This window comes from Pungitius pungitius, chromosome 14 (genome assembly GCF_949316345.1).
Source record: "Pungitius pungitius chromosome 14, fPunPun2.1, whole genome shotgun sequence".
NCBI lineage: Eukaryota > Metazoa > Chordata > Actinopteri > Perciformes > Gasterosteidae > Pungitius > Pungitius pungitius.
This window is the reverse complement of record NC_084913.1, coordinates 475265-493984: the sequence shown is the minus strand read 5'-3', so window position 1 is coordinate 493984 and position 18720 is coordinate 475265. Positions and strand designations below refer to the sequence as shown.

General features: G+C 47.6%; 3 protein-coding genes and 1 long non-coding RNA gene across 8 annotated transcripts; 2 read left to right on the top strand and 2 right to left on the bottom strand.

The window, feature by feature from the left end:
* Positions 1-94: 94 nt before the first annotated feature.
* On the bottom strand, positions 95-3158 carry haus2 (HAUS augmin like complex subunit 2). Of its 2 annotated transcripts, XM_037487624.2 has the most exons (7): positions 3020-3106; positions 1975-2058; positions 1793-1891; positions 700-769; positions 490-622; positions 311-419; positions 95-244 (listed from the first exon to the last, which is right to left on the bottom strand). In XM_037487624.2, the coding sequence occupies exons 2-7, from the start codon at positions 2056-2058 to the stop codon at positions 161-163; spliced, it is 579 nt and encodes a 192-aa protein (XP_037343521.2). In that variant the 5' UTR covers positions 3020-3106; the 3' UTR covers positions 95-160. The 2 variants fall into 2 exon arrangements, with proteins under 2 accessions (XP_037343521.2, XP_062413223.1); XM_062557239.1 differs by having other exon boundaries at positions 95-419; positions 3020-3158.
* Positions 3159-4023: 865 nt separating this feature from the next.
* Positions 4024-6811, top strand: lrrc57 (leucine rich repeat containing 57). 3 transcript variants are annotated; one of them, XM_037486701.2, is made up of 6 exons: positions 4024-4111; positions 4411-4684; positions 4882-5017; positions 5454-5722; positions 5966-6151; positions 6325-6811. In XM_037486701.2, the coding sequence occupies exons 2-6, from the start codon at positions 4601-4603 to the stop codon at positions 6364-6366; spliced, it is 717 nt and encodes a 238-aa protein (XP_037342598.2). In that variant the 5' UTR covers positions 4024-4111; positions 4411-4600; the 3' UTR covers positions 6367-6811. The 3 variants fall into 3 exon arrangements, with proteins under 3 accessions (XP_037342598.2, XP_037342596.2, XP_037342597.2); XM_037486699.2 differs by having other exon boundaries at positions 4034-4197; XM_037486700.2 differs by having other exon boundaries at positions 4034-4197; positions 4342-4684.
* Positions 6716-8712, bottom strand: LOC119227689 (uncharacterized). Its single transcript, XR_005121373.2, has 2 exons — positions 7728-8712; positions 6716-7652 (listed from the first exon to the last, which is right to left on the bottom strand). It is a non-coding gene; the product is annotated as an uncharacterized LOC119227689 (long non-coding RNA).
* Positions 7263-18458, top strand: tyro3 (TYRO3 protein tyrosine kinase). 2 transcript variants are annotated; one of them, XM_062557238.1, is made up of 18 exons: positions 7263-7573; positions 8719-8902; positions 9173-9273; positions 9354-9524; positions 11615-11701; positions 11873-11985; positions 12104-12284; positions 12882-13024; positions 13105-13364; positions 13456-13550; positions 13806-13901; positions 14012-14092; positions 14212-14304; positions 14376-14497; positions 14724-14833; positions 14965-15124; positions 15219-15355; positions 16984-17390. In XM_062557238.1, the coding sequence occupies exons 1-18, from the start codon at positions 7510-7512 to the stop codon at positions 17063-17065; spliced, it is 2280 nt and encodes a 759-aa protein (XP_062413222.1). In that variant the 5' UTR covers positions 7263-7509; the 3' UTR covers positions 17066-17390. The 2 variants fall into 2 exon arrangements, with proteins under 2 accessions (XP_062413222.1, XP_037342593.2); XM_037486696.2 differs by lacking the exon at positions 16984-17390 and adding an exon at positions 17399-18458 and having other exon boundaries at positions 7265-7573.
* Positions 18459-18720: the final 262 nt, after the last annotated feature.

The window sequence follows — 18720 nt, the reverse complement described above, 5'->3', positions numbered from 1 at the left end:
TGAGGGAGAATGTTAATAAAATAACTTTAGTTTCAGTGTCATGATTTATGAGGATTTGTGTTCAAGTTAAACTAAAAGTCTACAAAGGTTCACGTTGAATTAAACCAAAGTCACATTTTATTATCAAAACAAGTCCAAAGATGATGTCATCGTCCAGAGGTCAGAGGTCATCCCTCTGGAGAACCCGACTGGACAAACCCTCCACCTCCACCACGTGGGCCAGCAGCTGAGTGACAGCAGAGTCCTGAAGCAGAGAGAGAGTCAACGATGACCTCACAGGGTCATGGCGCCATGACGTCATGTGACCCACCAGCTGAGCCAGCTCCTCCCCCAGGGCCGGACCACGGCGGACTGCGTCCAGCTTCTCCTCCAGCGTGTCCATGAAGTCCAGCAGCAGCTGCACCAGCTCCACCAGAGACCTGAACCACAAGCAGACTCCTGAGACCACCGGGTCCCACCCGGGACCAGAGGGGGCCGGTAGGACCTCACCTGTGCAGGTGGACCCGGAGCGGCAGGTTGGTGCGGCCCAGCGGCCTCGCCAGCCTCCGCCTCAGAGCGCTCTGCTCCTTCAGGAGGTGCTGCAGGTGAGCGCAGAACGTCTGCAGCACCTGGAACCTGGGCGCTGCAGGAGAACATCCCAGGTTCTGTTAGTGAGGAGTCGATCCTGCTCAGAAGAAAAGTCCAAAGACAGCGACTCACCGAGGTAGAAGCTGTGAGACACGTCGGCGCTGCGCTGCTCCACCTGCAGCAGCTCCACCTGCAGCTGCATCTGAGAGAAGGACCAGAACCAGGTATAATTTTCAGGATGAAGGTCTTCATTCAGACACACAGAACCTCGCCAACATATCCCAGCATGCATTGCAACAAAGTAGTATTTTATCAGGAGAGTCAGGCTTTTAAAGAACTAGAATTCACTTCTACTGATTTTGTCCTTGAAAACATTAAAATGAGTCGTTCCAGACACCGTTCAGAAGATCCTTCTTCAGGGAATCAATAAAAGACGTGAAAACCTGTAAAGAACTGAAGCGTTTTATTTTGAGACAGACACAGAACCTCTTTGGTGCATTGACCATTTTTTTAAAACTTGTGTCAAAAGCTCCGTGAGCCTCTTGCTGTGATTGGTCTGCTGACTGCATCCTTTCAGGAGGCTCAGGTTTCCAGTTTCATGGCATAATTCCACCATTATTAAAACAAAGATTTTTTACGTGAGAATGAATCAGATTGAAGAGTTTTTGTCAGAAGGAACCCATAAATATGACCTCTGATACAACCAGTTGGTGGACTGTAAAGATGTGATGATGGCCTCTGATTCATGGAGAAAGATCTCCACAGACGTGGGTTTGTAGATCTGAGGGGTGAACAAAGTTATGGAGGAAAATACGAGACAAATATGTCTGCGAAAAAAAGGTGATGAAAAGCAGAAGCGTTGATGCACGGGACAAAAAAGTCTGATAAATAAATAAACTTCCACACATCACTCTCCAAGTCGTCTTTAAGGAAACCACCTGGTGGTTTTTAGATCCATGAATTTAAACGAGTCGGTCGACACAAGACTCATGTTCCAGCCTTTAGGTAGAACTCCATCCTGCTGCTGCCCCCCCCTCACATAACCTCGCCATGTGCTGCTTCCTGTGAGCATCAACGTAACAAGCAGCTCGTCTGTAGTCATTAGTGAAAAGTTCCTTTCAGCCTTTAGACGTCGTTTATACTTCTAATATATACTAAAGGACGTATATTATATGAATGTATATATGAACTGATCAACAGGATGTGATGTCACACTGAACAGAACCTGTTCCAGCTGTCGCTGCGTTCTGATTCGCTGCTCAGCCATGTGCAGCTGGGAGGAGAAGGCGGGGCTTAGCCCAGAGGAGGCGGAGTCTATTTCCTCCTGAGGACAGGAAGAAGCGTTTATTTAGTTCATGTTTTAATCTTCACCTCCAACATAAAGTCTTTAGGAATAAACCATGTGACCTGAGACAAAATCTCTCTGGAGACACATCTGGATAAGAAGCTCACAGCTGGAGTCACAGAGAGAAGAGACGAGTTCCACTGCATCTGAAAGATAAAATGATGGAAATATGGACTAAATACACAGGTAGACTAGATGAATATGGACTAAATACACACGTAGACTAGATGAATATGGACTAAATACACACGTAGACTAGATGAATATGGACTAAATACACAGGTAGACTAGATGAATATGGACTAAATACACAGGTAGACTAGAAGAATATGGACTAAATACACAGGTAGACTAGAAGAATATGGACTAAATACACAGGTAGACTAGAAGAATATGGACTAAATACACAGGTAGACTAGAAGAATATGGACTAAATACACAGGTAGACTACATGAATATGGACTAAATACACAGGTAGACTAGAAGAATATGGACTAAATACACAGGTAGACTAGAAGAATATGGACTAAATACACAGGTAGACTAGAAGAAAATGGACTAAATACACAGGTAGACTACATGAATATGGACTAAATACACAGGTAGACTACATGAATATGGACTAAATACACAGGTAGACTACATGAATATGGACTAAATACACAGGTAGACTAGAAGAATATGGACTAAATACACAGGTAGACTAGAAGAATATGGACTAAATACACAGGTAGACTACATGAATATGGACTAAATACACAGGTAGACTACATGAATATGGACTAAATACACAGGTAGACTAGAAGAATATGGACTAAATACACAGGTAGACTAGAAGAATATGGACTAAATACACAGGTAGACTAGAAGAATATGGACTAAATACACAGGCAGGGTAGGTACGGTTTGTATTTTTACTCTTTATTCTTATAGTTATATAGGTGTGTTGTTTCAATTGTCTAGACCCCTGGTGTGTAAGTCAAGCCCCGCTGGGGGCTCCGTCGGTCCTCGGAGGGGGGGCTGTAGATCACCGTGACTTGTCAGTAGAAAAGTAGCTCGCGAGCCGGAATATTGCGGGAACCCTCAAGTTAGAAGCGTGATTCTTACCGTTAATTCACCGGGACTTCCTCCCGCAGACCTCACCGGGATCCAACAGAGCGCGCGCTCAACCCCTTCTTCTTCTTCTTCTTCTTCTTCTTCTTCTTCCTGGTAGACATGGAATTGGCCCGTTAGCGCCCCCGCTGGTGATTCAGCATCATGGTTTTCAATAAGTTGAAATAATAAAACATGAATGGTTTTAGCTCATTGAAGATACAGAATCATTATTGATGAGTTTTCCCTGACATTTACGTCTTCTTTAGAATCTTCTCACACACCGGTCAGTTATTTGATCTCTTAGCTACTCTTTAGATACAACAACTTCCTAACACACAGGAAACATCTCTCCAGCACTCAGACAGCGTCTTCTCTTCAGACTAAACCTCCAACAATAACACACTGTAGACCTTAAACTGGACTTATAATGACTCTTATCTATAAGAAGTTGTACATCAGCGTATTTTATGAAATTGTACTTTGTTTCTTGTTCTTCTGAATATGTATCTCTATGGTTGAAATGCACTTATTGTTAGTCGCTTTAGATAAAAAATATAATGTAGTATGTGTAGCGACAAATTACCATCTTGTCACTAGTTAGAGGTGTTTGTAGGGCTATCTGACGTGTGGTTCCAAACAAATCCACTTCCAGTCCAATACTGCATTTATCTTCTTTATTTCGGCTCGGTTCTGATGCTCAAACATATTGCAATCCATAGTTATGGTCCACCATGATTCTTGATCCTCACGGTCAAAAACTGTTTGCTTCCCCATTACACCTGGCCTACCCTGCTCTCTGATTATCTATATACCTTAAACCCATACTCCACCCAGTGTTCTCCAGTGGAACTACAACAGCCATTTGAGAGCATTATGGCTCTTACAGTATGTATATATTTATAGCATGTAAGTGTTGAGAGACTGTAGTTCTCAAAATCAGTCGCTTGGTGGCGGTATTGCGACCAGAAGCTAAACTGTAACAAAAAAACCACAAGCGAAGAAGAAAAAGCCATGACGTCGTCCTCTCTCCGCTTCTCTCATTGGCTCACACAGCTCCAGCCGTTCGGTCCTCAGCAGGACGGGGCGTCTACTCTCATCTTTAAGGTTATTATTACCATTATTGTTCTTATTATTTTAACAGCTTTTATATAATACAGGTTCTACATTTCGGAACAGGAGCGACATTTTGTGTAAGTGTTTCCGGGTTTTACGGCTGTAGTGGTCGGTGGCTAGCAGGCTAACGCTGCTATGCTAACGTTAGCTATGGATTAGTAGCGTTAACGTAGTTCATGTGTGTTTTATTATTTTTGTCTGTTTGTCTGTTGTCATCATAGCTAACGAGCTAATGTGTCCAGCTCCCTCAGCCTGATGCTCGTTGTTCACGAGGGTTTCTTCTTCTGCAGTCATTGCTCCGTCTGATCACATCAACGGAGGACCGAAATAGCCGTCACATCCGGTCTGGATGTGAGCGCCGAGGCTCCAGCTGTCCCGCTGTAGGTGGAGAGGGTGGAGCTGCTTCTCCACTGCGTGTGTCCCGCAGAGAGGGAGACAGACAGACAGACAGACGGGCAGGTACCTGTCTCCAGCGTCCAGATGGGGAACAGCGCGCTGAAGTCTCACCTGGAGACCTCCCAGAAGACCGGAGTGTTCCAGCTGACGTCGAAGGGCCTGCAGGAGGTGAGAGGGGCCCACACACACCTTCGATGACGTCATTGTTGTTTAGGCTCAACGTCGCCGTGGTGACACAGAAACATCGGAACAACAGAAGTCCCGCCAGCAGACGCCTCCCATGAACCCGTGGACATCCCACTGGTTCATCAGCTGAAAACCTGTCCGTGGGTTTGACCTCCGTTTGGCTCCGCCTCTCGTTTCAGTTCCCAGAGGAGCTGCAGAAACTCGTCGCCAACCTGCGGACCGTCGACCTGTCGGCCAATAAGATCGAGGTCCTTCCCGGCGCCGTGGGGAACTTCCTGCAGCTCAAAAGTCTGACGCTCAACGCCAACCGACTCGGTGAGTGTGTAGACCAAAGGAACTCCCATAATGCAATGCTGCGTCACCACAACACATCTGTTGTTGTTTTTTGTCGTTGCTGAACCCCGCGTGGGAAGAATGACATCACTTTTTCTAAAGGGAAGGGAGGAAGTGGAGGAGGAAATGAGGAAGAGTGAGAGAGGAAGTGAGCATATGAGCAGGAGGAAATGGGGGAAGCCAGGAAGTGAAGAGAAATAAGTGGCAGGTCCTGTCTCCTGGGCGGACAGGCAGGAAGTAGATGTCTCACATAATAAGCAGTGAGACTCAATATTGTAGTGGAGATCATATTTTCTAAACTGCAGAAGAAGAACTCTTCCTGCTTCGGTTCCCTTGGTCCGGTTCTACAAGGCCTTCACACTCCGGTGCGGTCCGGCTCCTGATGTTTACACTAACCTCCAGATGTTTCTGTCTTCAGCCGATCTCCCTGCAGAGATCGGGAAGCTGAAAAAGCTGGAGACTCTGAGTCTCAACGGAAACCGGATCCAGCAGCTGCCCCCGACCCTGGGTCAGCTCAGAGCCCTGCGGACCCTCAACCTGTCAGGGAACCAGATCTCAGAGTTCCCTCCCGGTCTGGGGACGCTGAGGCACCTGGACCTGCTGGACCTGTCCCGCAACAAGATCCGGAGCATCCCGGCCACCGTGTCCGAGCTGCAGACCATCGAGCTGAACCTCAACCAGAACCAGGTACCACGGGCCAGTTAAAGATGCATTCTGTCCAATGGACACCAGGGGCAGCAGAGAGGAGGTGAGGAGGAGCAAAGGAGGAGTGAGGGAGACGAAGGGAGATGGTGAGGAGGAGGAAGTGAGATTGAGGAAGGGGGAGTCTTGAGGACGGACCAACAGGAAGTAGATGAAGTCAGTGTTGTCATGTGTGAAGACGCGTCCTGGTTCCTGGCCTGATCTAGTCCGGTCCTGCTCTTGATCCAGATCTCGGTGCTGTCGGAGGACATTTCCCTGTGTCCTCGTCTTAAGGTCCTCCGTCTGGAGGAGAACTGCCTGGAGCTGTCCTCCATCCCTCAGTCCGTCCTGGGGGCCTCTCAGGTGTCCCTGTTCTCGGTGGAGGGGAACCTGTTTGAGGTGAAGGACCTGCGAGACCTGGAGGGATACGAGAAGGTTAGAACCACTTCCTGTCATGCTGCATTCAGGGCCCGTGGGAGATGAGAGAGACCAAGGAGCAGATACTGGTCTGTGATGGTCTCTGATGGTCTCTAATGGTCTCCAGTGGTCTGTGATGGTCTGTGATGGTCCCCAGTGGTCTGTGATGGTCTCTGTTGTTCCCTCCTCAGTACATGGAGCGTTTCACGGCCACCAAGAAGAAGTTCACCTGAAGACCTCTGTTTGTGATGGCGCCAGTGTTCCTCAGGGATGCATTTACAGTCACTAACATTCACTAACATTATATAAAACAGCGTTATTCCTTTTCTGACCTTAATATTTAATGCACATAACGTCTTCTTGTGAATCTGTTTAAATGGATAAAGTATCCTGTTATGAAGCAGAAGATGTTTTATTTCATCCAGCGATGCTCAAAATAAAGCAGTTTATGAAAACAATAATAAAGTAATCATTTACTGAATGATCTCATTTGAGATGAATACACGATGGATTTCATCCTGGATGTGAGGCTGAAATAGAAAAGGTGAGTTTGTATAATAGAATTTCATTGTTTATATTTAATCAATAAAAATTATGAAATCAATAACATTATATTATAACATTATTTCATATTTGATTTATTGAAATAAAAACGTGCTAATGAATCCAAATCTTCTGATGTCTTTGATTATATGTGTGTGTAATGTGTGTATAAACTCTGTACGCTGTGACGTCACACCACCAGCTAGTGGTCATGCGCAGTGAACCCTCTCTCACGCGCTCACACGCACGCAACACGCAACATTTTCCCGAGGGAGAGATCAACAACCCGCGTCAAACTGGACTGAATGTCTAAGCACTTCCGGTGACGTCAGTAATTCACGTTTAACTTTGTGGTTAATAAAAATACTAATATAAACATCTTAATGTGTTAAAGACATGTAAATTAATTTAAATATGTACTAATATTAAAATGTGTTGTACATCCAAATCCATCACTAGTATTACAATTAAAATGTAAATTATGAAACAAATGAAATACAAAGTGCAGAAAATCAGAAATCCGTTCAAATTTAAACGGATTTATTTTGAAGGCGTCGTTTCCGGTGTGTGACCTCACGCACGTAGCTTGACGTCACGCTCCCCGCTAGGAGCGCGTTCGCTTTTGACAACACGAACTTTCTGCGCTTTCGTCCTTTTGCCGAAGAACAAACTGAACTTTTTCCCAAAGTTCAGTTTGTTTTCGTCCATGAGTTCAGCGTCTCATCCTCCAAACTACCGCCGACCAACCCCCTCTTCTCCCGGGGGACGGAGAGGGAGACCCGAGCCGAGCCGAGCCGAGCCGAGCGAACCCGGTCCGCGAGTGTAATGAGAACATGAAGCCGTCCGTGTGGATGTTGCTGTTTCTAGTGCGGAGCCGCGGAGGGATCTGTGGAAGTGGTGAGTGGATGAATGCGTGTTTTAAGGTTCGTTTATCGGGGTCCAAACGAAGCTCCTGAAGTCCACACGGTCCGGACTCCTAAGAACCACAATGAAGATTAAAGAGCGCAAACCTCAGCGGAAAGCGCACCTTTCTCCTCCGACCGGTACAAACCTCCGTCCCCGCAGACTTCCGGTGCTCCGTGGTTCTCCGGGCGGTCTCCGAACGATCCGTCAGAGCGTCGCCACCTCCCGCTGCTCCGAGAGGAGTCTGCAAACAAGCCTCCGTGGTTCTATGTTTCGGGTATTTTCGAATGGAGTTTGGTGCTGCGGCCCCCGGGCCAAGTGCGCGTGCGCGTGTTTCTGAGGGAATGTGGGCTTAACGCAGCTTTTATTAAACTTACTGAGAGCACTAGAGGTGGGAGGTCAAAGGTCACGGGACATTCACCCCCAGCTGAGCTGTAGACACATTTAGAAAACGCAAACATGTGGAAACATAAAAACCCTTTTGACATATTTCATTACATGAAATGTGACAGCGTTCATGGAGATGATGACACTGATCTTTACAGTAAATAAACAGATCATCGTAGTTTCTATTGAAGGAAGCTGTCTGTGTGTATTCTTTAAAGTAAGGAATTAAACCAGCGGTTCTTAACCTTTTTGACCTCTGGGCCCAACTTTTTAAGTGCAAAGTGGCTCAAATAAGAACCCTGTCTTGGATTAACTAATTGATTCATTCAAGGTTGGATTTGTATTCAATGACTAAATAAAATAATAAAATAAAAGTTTAACAAGCAGAAACCTGATAGCAGGATCATCACAAGGACATTTATTTATTATCTTATTTAAACCTGCACAAACACTACCTAACAATTCATGAACAGTTAATATAAAGGCTTGAGACAAAAATAAAATAACTATTACTATTACTATAACTAATACTGTTAAAAAACAGAGAAAATATAAATGTAATTAATATATGATATGGAGTAATAAAAAATGAATTATAACCGTGGTAGATGAAATCCAGCGCTCTGATTGGTTGAGAGTGAGTCACGGGGTGCATTATTCAGCCATAATGTTCCACATCACTGAGACTCAAAGTAACACGTTCACCCATCACTGTGTTAGAGGAATTTGACTCTTCTTCTCGTCTCCTCCAGGCGTAGCGTTCACCAAGCAGCCGGCCAATCAGACGGTGTCTCAGGGCAACGCGGCCAGGCTCGGCTGTGCCGTCCTGGGTCTCACGGAACCGGACATCATGTGGATGAAGGACGGAGAGAAGCTCTACAGCACCGACCAGATGTTCCTCACGCTGGGAGAGCAGCACTGGGAGACCTACCACAGGTACGTACCAGCACATCACTCATTTTACATAGACATGCCGATGGCTCTTCCCTCTGGTCGGGGGCGGGGCTTATGATGCGGCGCCTCATCACGTTATCAGTGGTCTGTATAGTCTGATTATTGCTATTGAAATAAATGTTGGTGCAATAATCGCACAACCAAAATGTGAGATGGTGACGGCGCTACTGGTGATGAATGTGATCAATGATCGTGGGACTCATGGAGACTTCATGGGCTCCCTGCTTCACGGGTTCTGGTTCTGGTCCCCAGTGTGAAGTCAGTCCAGCAGCAGGATGCGGGTCAGTACTGGTGCGAGGTGGAGTTCCATGACATGACCTTCTCCTCTGAGCGAGCCTGGATCACGGTGGAAGGTGAAGACCCTGAAGGCACCTGATCTGCCACCTCCCACCGTTGTGTTGGGATTACCCATGATGCTCCCTGTCTCCTGCAGGTGTCCCTCACTTCCTCCAGGAGCCCCAGGACGTCTCCACGCTCCCCAACGTGTCCTTCAACCTCACCTGTGCTGCAGTCGGCCCCCCCGAGCCTGTGGAGGTGCTGTGGTGGCTGGGGGGGGTCCAGGAGGGGGGGCCCCAACCGTCGCCCTCCGTCCTCCACGTTCAAGGTGAGAGGGCTCTGAGTGAAACACGCCACCCAGGTGCATTATGGGCGATGTAGGGTCCGGTGTTCCTCCAGCTAAAGCTACTCTGATGCCCTTGTCTCCCTTCCTCTGTCTGTCTCTTCCTGTCTGTCTCCTCCTGTCTGTCTGTCTCCTCCTGTCTGTCTGTCTCCTCCTGTCTGTCTCCTGTCTGTCTCTTCCTGTCTGTCTCTTCCTGTCTGTCTCCTCCTGTCTGTCTGTCTCCTCCTGTCTGTCTCTTCCTGTCTGTCTCTTCCTGTCTGTCTCTTCCTGTCTGTCTCCTCCTGTCTGTCTCCTCCTGTCTGTCTGTCTCCTCCTGTCTGTCTCTTCCTGTCTGTCTCTTCCTGTCTGTCTCCTCCTGTCTGTCTCTTCCTGTCTGTCTCTTCCTGTCTGTCTCTTCCTGTCTGTCTCTTCTTGTCTGTCTCCTCCTGTCTGTCTGTCTCCTCCTGTCTGTCTCCTCCTGTCTGTCTCTTCCTGTCTGTCTCTTCCTGTCTGTCTCCTCCTGTCTGTCTCTTCCTGTCTGTCTCTTCCTGTCTGTCTCTTCTTGTCTGTCTCCTCCTGTCTGTCTGTCTCCTCCTGTCTGTCTGTCTCCTCCTGTCTGTCTCCTCCTGTCTGTCTCTTCCTGTCTGTCTGTCTCTTCCTGTCTGTCTCCTCCTGTCTGTCTCTTCCTGTCTGTCTGTCTCTTCCTGTCTGTCTCTTCCTGTCTGTCTCCTCCTGTCTGTCTCTTCCTGTCTGTCTGTCTCTTCCTGTCTGTCTCCTCCTGTCTGTCTCTTCCTGTCTGTCTGTCTCCTCCTGTCTGTCTCCTCCTGTCTGTCTCTTCCTGTCTGTCTCTTCCTGTCTGTCTCCTCCTGTCTGTCTCTTCCTGTCTGTCTCTTCCTGTCTGTCTCTTCTTGTCTGTCTCCTCCTGTCTGTCTGTCTCCTCCTGTCTGTCTCCTCCTGTCTGTCTCTTCCTGTCTGTCTCTTCCTGTCTGTCTCCTCCTGTCTGTCTCCTCCTGTCTGTCTCTTCCTGTCTGTCTGTCTCTTCCTGTCTGTCTCCTCCTGTCTGTCTCTTCCTGTCTGTCTCTTCCTGTCTGTCTCTTCCTGTCTGTCTCCTCCTGTCTGTCTCTTCCTGTCTGTCTGTCTCTTCCTGTCTGTCTCCTCCTGTCTGTCTCTTCCTGTCTGTCTGTCTCTTCCTGTCTGTCTCTTCCTGTCTGTCTCCTCCTGTCTGTCTCTTCCTGTCTGTCTCCTCCTGTCTGTCTCTTCCTGTCTGTCTCTTCCTGTCTGTCTCCTCCTGTCTGTCTCTTCCTGTCTGTCTGTCTCTTCCTGTCTGTCTGTCTCTTCCTGTCTGTCTGTCTCCTCCTGTCTGTCTCCTCCTGTCTGTCTCTTCCTGTCTGTCTCTTCCTGTCTGTCTGTCTCTTCCTGTCTGTCTCCTCCTGTCTGTCTCTTCCTGTCTGTCTCTTCCTGTCTGTCTGTCTCTTCCTGTCTGACTCCTCCTGTCTGTCTCTTCCTGTCTGTCTCTTCCTGTCTGTCTGTCTCTTCCTGTCTGTCTCTTCCTGTCTGTCTGTCTCTTCCTGTCTGTCTCCTCCTGTCTGTCTCTTCCTGTCTGTCTCTTCCTGTCTGTCTGTCTCTTCCTGTCTGTCTCCTCCTGTCTGTCTCTTCCTGTCTGTCTCCTCCTGTCTGTCTCTTCCTGTCTGTCTCTTCCTGTCTGTCTCTTCCTGTCTGTCTCCTCCTGTCTGTCTCTTCCTGTCTGTCTGTCTCTTCCTGTCTGTCTCCTCCTGTCTGTCTCTTCCTGTCTGTCTGTCTCTTCCTGTCTGTCTCCTCCTGTCTGTCTCTTCCTGTCTGTCTGTCTCTTCCTGTCTGTCTGTCTCTTCCTGTCTGTCTCTTCCTGTCTGTCTGTCTCTTCCTGTCTGTCTCCTCCTGTCTGTCTCTTCCTGTCTGTCTCTTCCTGTCTGTCTGTCTCTTCCTGTCTGTCTCCTCCTGTCTGTCTCTTCCTGTCTGTCTGTCTCTTCCTGTCTGTCTCTTCCTGTCTGTCTCCTCCTGTCTGTCTCTTCCTGTCTGTCTGTCTCTTCCTGTCTGTCTCCTCCTGTCTGTCTCTCCAGGAGTGAACAGCAGTGTGAAGTTTTACTGTGAAGCAAAGAACACCAGAGGGATCTCTGTGTCTCGAACAGGAAGTGTTCACATCAAAGGTGAGTTCACCTGTGTGGATCATAATGACTCAATGCTACATGTGTGTTTTACACATGTAGCATTGAAGCTGAGTGTACATTCTATTATGTAAATAAGTATTTGTACACAATGAAGTTGTTGCTCTGCTGTGATTGGATGATAACTCTTTGGGGGCGGGGCCTCCATCTCAGTTCTGCCGGCGGTGCCGGTCAGGCTGCAGGTGAGGATGGTGGACAACAACGTCACATTGTCATGGAAACCGGGATTCTCAGGTTACTCTGAGGTGTCCACCTGCATTGTCCAGGTAACACACAACAACACACACACACTCTAATTAGAAACCAATTAAAGCCCCCCCCCCACCTGCTCCCCCCTCTTTCTCCCCCGTCTCATCCTCGTCCTGCTCCTCAACCCCCCCTCAGCTGTCGAGGCGTGCGGCCCAAAGGTGGGACCTCCCTCAGCAGGAGGTGCAGGTTCCTCCTCACCTTCAGGTGCTCTCTGGTCTGAGGAGTCACTCAAACTACAGCGCCAGAGTGTCCTGTGTCAACGAGGTGGGGGCGTCGCCCTTCTGCCCGTGGCTGCACTTCATCACACCTGAGTCAGGTAACAAGTCACGGATCACCAGGTAAACGGGGCTCTGGTCCTCGTACCTGGCTAACTCAGTTAGCCGGATCATTTTCAGGATAAGATGACCTAAGTCAGGCTTTTCGTTTCCACAAGTTTGGCAAAATCACCATAGCAACCCATCTGTCAGCTGGATGAGCTCATCACTCCCCCATTGTTCCTCTTCAATCCTCGGTTCGACTATCGGCCGAGTGGTGCCGAACAGAAGTCCATGTCCATAGCAACCACAAGCCCCTCCCACACTCGCTGCTCCGCCTCCTTCCCGCCCTTCACCCCCTCGGTACGCTGCACCTGTCTCTGGAGCCACAGCGGATCTCACCACCTGGACCTCCGTGTCCGAGTGTCACCTAAAACCGTTTATTCATTGAGTCTCAGCCGCATTACAATTGTGACGAGCAATGAGGACTAAATACAGAACCTAGATACGTACACACGGTACAGGTGCACCTCCAGGAGCTGCTTCTCTTTGAACCACGATGTAACATCTGGAAACATCCACATTGTCCACAGCAGCATCACCTCTAGGGCCTGATATAAGACCTTTATATGATTTAACTCTGGTATTTACCCCCCCAGCGCCCTCCTCGGCCCCCAGGAACTTCTCCTTCCAGCTGTCCGAGCAGCACCTGGCTCTGAACTGGGCCGGGCTGCAGGAGGAGGAGCTTCAGGGCCGACTGTTGGCCTACAAGGTGCAGTGGACTGTGGGAGGAGAAGCACAGGTGACGGGTTTGATTGGTCGGATGTGGGTCAGCTGGTTTAGCTCCTCCCACTGAACGCCTCCTCCTGTGCGTGTGCTCAGGAGCCGCTGCTCTTCAAGGAGAACCGGGCTCAGCTCTCAGGAGGAGGACGCTTCTTCAACGCCTCCTTCCAGGTGTCGGCCTGCACGGCGGCGGGCTGCGGGCCCTGGAGCGCTCCGGTTCTGGTGCTGCCCCCCGTCACGGCCCGGGACCAGCGCAGCCACATGTGGGTCGGGCTGCTTCTGGGCCTGCTGGTTGCCACCGTGGTCGGGCTGCTGCTCGCCGCCGCCGCACGCCGCCGCAACAAAGAGACGCAATTTGGGTAAAAACACACACACACCGGCTCAGGATGAGGATTCATCCACCGCAGAAAGTAGTCCCCACCGACGCGTGATGCGTGTTCCTGCCGACAGGTCGGCCTTCAAGCCTCCGGGTCCAGAGAGCTCGGTCTCCTTCACGGCGGCTCGGACCTTCAGCAGGACCAGTGCGGAGCAGCAGGAGTCCACCTGTGAGTCCAGATCAGACCGGATCAGACCCGTTTAATCACTCAAAGACAATATGAAGCTTTGTTTCAGTTGTGACGTCACTTCATGAACGGGACAAAGGAGTAAACTAGTAGAGAGGTGCACTCTGGGTAATGAAGGCAAAGAAAAGTGTGGAATATGAAAATAACTGTCTCTGTGTGTCTGTGTGTGTGTGTGTGTGTGTCTGTGTGTGTCTGTGTGTGTGTCTGTGTTACTGTGCGTGTGTTGTGTGTCTCCAGTGGACAGTCTGGGTATAAACGAGGACCTGAAGAACAAACTTCAGGACGTTCTGATCTCAGAGAGACTTCTCACACTGGGACACATGCTGGGGAAAGGTGACACAACTACACACTGATACACACCCCACTAGTGCACACACACACACACACACACACACACACAGCAAATGGATTTAATTGTGTGTGTGTGTGTGTGTGTTGTACAGGTGAGTTTGGCTCAGTGCGAGAGGCCTTCCTGAAGAAGGAGGACTCGTCCGTCCTGAAGGTGGCCGTCAAAGTGCTGAAATGTGAGACCTTTCTTCTCCGTTGGTGACAGATAAACACTCACAACCACGTTTAATACATTTGTTTGTCTTTGAAACAAATTAAGAGGTGTGTGTGTGTGTGTGTGTGTGTGTGTGTCCAGCTGACATCACCTCGTCAAGTGACATTGAGCAGTGTCTGAAGGAGGCGGCCTACATGAAGGATTTCCACCATCCCAACGTCATCCAGCTCCTCGGTAACTCTCTCACTCACACACGGGTCATGTGAGCGCGGTGCGTTTGATTGACAGTCCCTGCCGTCCAATAGGCGTGAGTCTCCAGCGGCGCCCCGGATGGCGGCTGCCCGTCCCGATGGTGGTTCTCCCCTTCATGAAGCACGGGGACCTGCACACCTTCCTGCTGCTGTCCCGCCTGGGGGACGCTCCCTTTGTGAGACGGCCTCTTACTTCTGTGTCATGGGCTCAAAGGTCAAAGGTCAAAGGCCTCAGGACGATACTCTGAGACTTTACCTTCAGTTCAGGCTTTACCCACAATTCACCTCTTTGTCTACATCATTTCACTTAAACAGTTGTTTACATCCGCAAAATGATGTTCAGTTATTTGAACCCTTGTGTCCTTGTCTCCTAATGTCCTATGTCCTTGTGTCCCCCACCAGAGCTTGTCTCTGCAGACCCTGCTGCGCTTCATGTTGGACATCGCCAGAGGGATGGACTACTTGAGCCGTCGGAGCATCATCCACCGAGACCTCGCCGCAAGAAACTGCATGTCAGTCCTCCAATCAGCTTGCTGCACGCCCAGGCCCCGCCCCCTCATTTACATACCCCACATTCACTTTGAATGTAATAGCTCATTTCTCTGTCCCCACTTGTCTCCCTCCCTGTGTCCCCCTGTCTCAGGCTCAATGAGGACATGGTGGTGTGTGTAGCAGACTTCGGCCTCTCTAAGAAGATCTACAGTGGAGATTATTACAGACAAGGTTCTGTTTCTAAACTTCCTGTGAAGTGGATCGCTCTGGAGAGTCTTGCTGACAACGTGTACACAACGCAGAGCGACGTGGTACACACACACACACACACACACATACACATACAGTACACTATACAGTACAGCAGAATATTTCATTGTGTGTGTGTGTGTGTGTGTGTCTCAGTGGGCGTTCGGGGTCACCATGTGGGAGGTCCTGACTCGAGGTCAGACTCCGTATCCTGGAGTGGAGAACTCTGAGGTCTACGAGTTCCTGATCAGAGGAGAACGACTGAAGAGACCTTCAGACTGCAGAGAGGACATGTGAGTCGTCCTGCAGTCCCCCTGCTGACCACCACTACACTCTACATACTATAAACTACATGCTACATACTATAAACTACATGCTATATACTATAAACTACATGCTACATACTATAAACTACATGCTACATACTATAAACTACATGCTATATACTATAAACTACATGCTACATACTATAAACTACATGCTATATACTATAAACTACATGCTACATACTATAAACTACATGCTATATACTATAAACTACATGCTACATACTATAAACTACATGCTATATACTATAAACTACATGCTACATACTATAAACTACATGCTACATACTATAAACTACATGCTACATACTATAAACTACATGCTATATACTATAAACTACATGCTACATACTATAAGCTACATACTATAAACTACATGCTATATACTATAAACTACATGCTACATACTATAAACTACATGCTACATACTATAAACTACATGCTACATACTATAAACTACATGCTACATACTATATACTACATGCTACATACTATAAACTACATGCTACATACCATAAACTACATGCTACATACTATAAACTACATGCTACATACTATAAACTACATGCTACATGCTATAAACTACATGCTACATACTATAAACTACATGATACATACTATAAACTACATGATACATACTAAACTACATGCTACATACTATAAACTACATGCTACATACTATATACTACATGCTACATACAATATACTACATGCTATAAACTACATGATACATACTAAACTACATGCTATAAACTACATGCTACATACTATATACTACATGCTACATGCTATAAACTACATGCTACATATTATATACTACATACTATAAACTACATGCTATATAATACATGCTACATACTATAAACTACATGCTACATACTATATACTACATGCTACATACAATACACTACATGCTATGTACTATATACTACATGCTATAATCTACATGCTACCAGAGATGGGGACTCGAGTTTGAGACTCGGACTCGAGTCGCACACACGCGTGACTTCCGACTCGACTCGGACTCGAGCTTTGGGACTCGTGAACAATGTTTAATTTTAGGAAAAATCTGATGAGCTCGCTATACCGCTCCCTCCGTTACCTGCCTACGTAACACGTACATCGACATCTATTGCTGGCTGCGCGCGCGGCCACACACGAGAAAGACAGCAGCCGCTGCTGGGTGGCGCTGACGGGGGGGGGGGGGGGGGGGGGCTGGGGCTGAGGGTCCGACCGACGGTTCGCTGACGTCGGGACGTATGCGTTTACTCTGCGATCTCCTTAAACTGTCTCTGCTCTGCTCACTGAAGCAAAACAATACGTGGACAAGAGCAGCGAGTGTAGTCACCTACTGCTGCTAACACATCCCGTCAGACCAGGCTTATTTATTTATATCCGTTAATGAACTTTTCTCCTCTTGTTACCCTGGTAACCGCTGTCATTAGAAGGTTGCGTCGATTCTTACTGTGAAAATCTACGTACTTCCGGTTTAGCGGCTACGCTTCGTATTTTCATTTTATGGGAAAAACCACAAAAAAAAACATTAAGTAAAGAGTAAAGGAGGAGTAAAACGTTGTTGGTATGTTTTTTTTTAGGGTAAAAGGGACGTTGATAAGAGATGGGGACTCGAGTTTGAGACTCGGACTCGAGTGTGACTCGAGTCGCACACACGCGTGACTTCAGACTCGACTCGGACTCGAGCTTTGGGACTCGTGAGCATCTCTGCATGCTACATACCATATACTACATACTATATACTACATGCCACATACTATAAACTACATGCTATAAGCTACATGCTACATACGATATACTACATACTTTATACTATATGCTACATGCTGTATGCTAAATACAATATATACTACAAGTCTTTGAGAAAGGACTCTACTCTTGATTTGATTGACAGGTGTCTAACAGAGCATAAAGCAGGACATAATTGTAGGATGAATGATTGTTGATTAAATCAATCTGTATGCCTGACTCTTCTTTGGTGGTGCTTCCTGTCAGCTATGAGGTCATGCACAGCTGCTGGAGTCCGGTCCCTAAATGCCGTCCCAGCTTCCAGCATCTGGTGAGTCAGCTGGAGGCGCTGTGTCTCGGTCTGAGCCCCGCCCCCCCGCTCAAGGATCCCCTGCTCTACGTCAACCTGGAGGAAGGGGGCGAGGACGAAGCGAGGGGGCCAGAGGTGGGGGGGGGCGGAGCCCCAAGCTGGAGTGTTCCCTGGCAGCGGCGGGCAGAGAGCGAGGAGAAGGACTGGCTGATGGTGGGGTCAGAGGTCGCGCTGGCCATCGGAGGAGACTACAGGTACATCATTGGCCGCTGTGGAGCCCCAGAGGAGGAGCCAATGGACGCTCTCCATGTCAGAGACGACGATGATGTCATTAATGTCTGACCAATTAGCAGTCCTCCGCTCACCTGAAGGACCTAAGAGACGCTCACTTTATGGCACCGAGCAGCAGCAGGCGGGTGGAGACACACAATCGGTACTTCTAAAATACTGCTACTCTGTGTACTGGTAGTATTCTCTGCTAGTACGTATTGTGTACTGTTAATACTTACCGTGTACTAGTAGTACTCACCGTGTACAGGTAATGTTTTTGTCTCGCTGAGGGGACAGACTAAACTGACTTAGAGGACCTGATCCTCAGTCTTCATCACAAGTCAGCTAGCGTTAGCCTCGTGCTAACCACCACGGAGATCCCTCTGAGATCAATGACTGTGACAGAAATGACTTGCAAGTGAAGATGTCACTTTAACTAAAAACGTAACTTTTATTCAATCTAATTTCACTAAATCTAATTTTATTATATTTTCTTGATCAAATATTCTCAGCAGTTTTATAATGTTTATGTGCAATATCTGTCACATTCCGTTTTTATTGATGTTACATTTAATAAAATACAGAATGATGGGGGGGTTAAAAATGAACGTTTGATTACTTGAAGGTTTCATGGGAGCTGCAGACTAAAACTAACCAATAAGTCTTATTGACCCAATAAAGGGAGCGTGTGTTTTATATGGATTCACTGGAGTACTACTGATCTGTTAATAAAGTGTTATTGTGTCACATTTCTCTCCAGACTCCAGACATCAGTGTACGGAACATGTTAGAGAACACGGAAACACAATGTTTAAACATACTAGAACATGTGAACATGTACATTCTACATGTAAACATGCTAGTGAACACATGATATAAAAAGACAACCGAATACACTCCAGTGTACATTAACATACTAAAGTATGTGAATATATTACAAAAACAGACTACACAACATGTTACAGAACACGTATGGATCATACATCTATGATGCTGCATTTCTGTTATT

Coding starts and splice junctions, on each gene's coding strand:
- haus2 (XM_062557239.1), bottom strand. CDS start 2,058: ATGCAGTGGAACTCGTCTCTTCTCTCTGTGACTCCAGCTGTGAGCTTC. Junction 770..1,792: donor CGCAGCGACAGCTGGAACAG/GTTCTGTTCAGT, acceptor TCCTTCTCTCAG/ATGCAGCTGCAGGTGGAGCT. Junction 623..699: donor GTCTCACAGCTTCTACCTCG/GTGAGTCGCTGT, acceptor GTTCTCCTGCAG/CGCCCAGGTTCCAGGTGCTG.
- tyro3 (XM_037486696.2), top strand. CDS start 7,510: ATGAAGCCGTCCGTGTGGATGTTGCTGTTTCTAGTGCGGAGCCGCGGA. Junction 14,498..14,723: donor GCCTGGGGGACGCTCCCTTT/GTGAGACGGCCT, acceptor GTCCCCCACCAG/AGCTTGTCTCTGCAGACCCT. Junction 15,125..15,218: donor ACACAACGCAGAGCGACGTG/GTACACACACAC, acceptor TGTGTGTCTCAG/TGGGCGTTCGGGGTCACCAT.
- lrrc57 (XM_037486701.2), top strand. CDS start 4,601: ATGGGGAACAGCGCGCTGAAGTCTCACCTGGAGACCTCCCAGAAGACC. Junction 4,685..4,881: donor CGTCGAAGGGCCTGCAGGAG/GTGAGAGGGGCC, acceptor CTCTCGTTTCAG/TTCCCAGAGGAGCTGCAGAA. Junction 6,152..6,324: donor ACCTGGAGGGATACGAGAAG/GTTAGAACCACT, acceptor TTCCCTCCTCAG/TACATGGAGCGTTTCACGGC.